Below are 499 nucleotides of genomic sequence, written 5' to 3'. Positions count from 1 at the left end.
GATTTAAAGAGTAATTGTTGGTATTTATTTATATCCATTTTGAGGTGTAAGATATTTTTTGTTTATTCTATTTTAGTTTTATCCATGGAAAATGTTGCATAGATAAAAAAAAAATGCCCTTTCTTCCCCAATACTATTTACATTATTTACGTTTGATTTTTCATATCTCTTTTACAGGTGTGACAAGGCTCTTTGAGATGCAGAGGAAGGACGGCAGTGGATTCCTTCGGTTTCCTCTCATCCCAGGATCGCTTTTGCTCATGGAAGGAGCCACACAAGAAGATTGGCAACACCAGGTAAGTTGGCGTAGGATGTGACAAACAAGGGCTGTGGTGATCATAATCAAAAGAGAGAAAGGATTAGTGCTGGTAGTGGTTTGGAACTGGGAAAGATTTCTTTGTGGTAGAGAGATTATGAGGTCTTTTATTTTTCATTTAGGCATTCCCTTTTCTCATTTTAACTGTCTGAAAATCTTTAGATGTGTTTACCCAAATCTATG

General features: G+C 36.1%; 1 protein-coding gene across 1 annotated transcript in view; it reads left to right on the top strand.

The window, feature by feature from the left end:
- LOC119594226 overlaps positions 1 to 499 on the top strand; it is a gene marked incomplete at its 5' end in the record, with an annotated part of 14,551 nt that overhangs the window by 12,243 nt on the left and 1,809 nt on the right. The window contains 1 exon segment of the mRNA XM_037943296.1: positions 178 to 296. Coding sequence (XP_037799224.1) covers positions 178 to 296 — 119 coding nt within the window.

The sequence above is a fragment of the Penaeus monodon genome, chromosome 33, assembly GCF_015228065.2.
Source record: "Penaeus monodon isolate SGIC_2016 chromosome 33, NSTDA_Pmon_1, whole genome shotgun sequence".
NCBI lineage: Eukaryota > Metazoa > Arthropoda > Malacostraca > Decapoda > Penaeidae > Penaeus > Penaeus monodon.
This window is presented reverse-complemented; position numbering and strand designations above follow the sequence as displayed.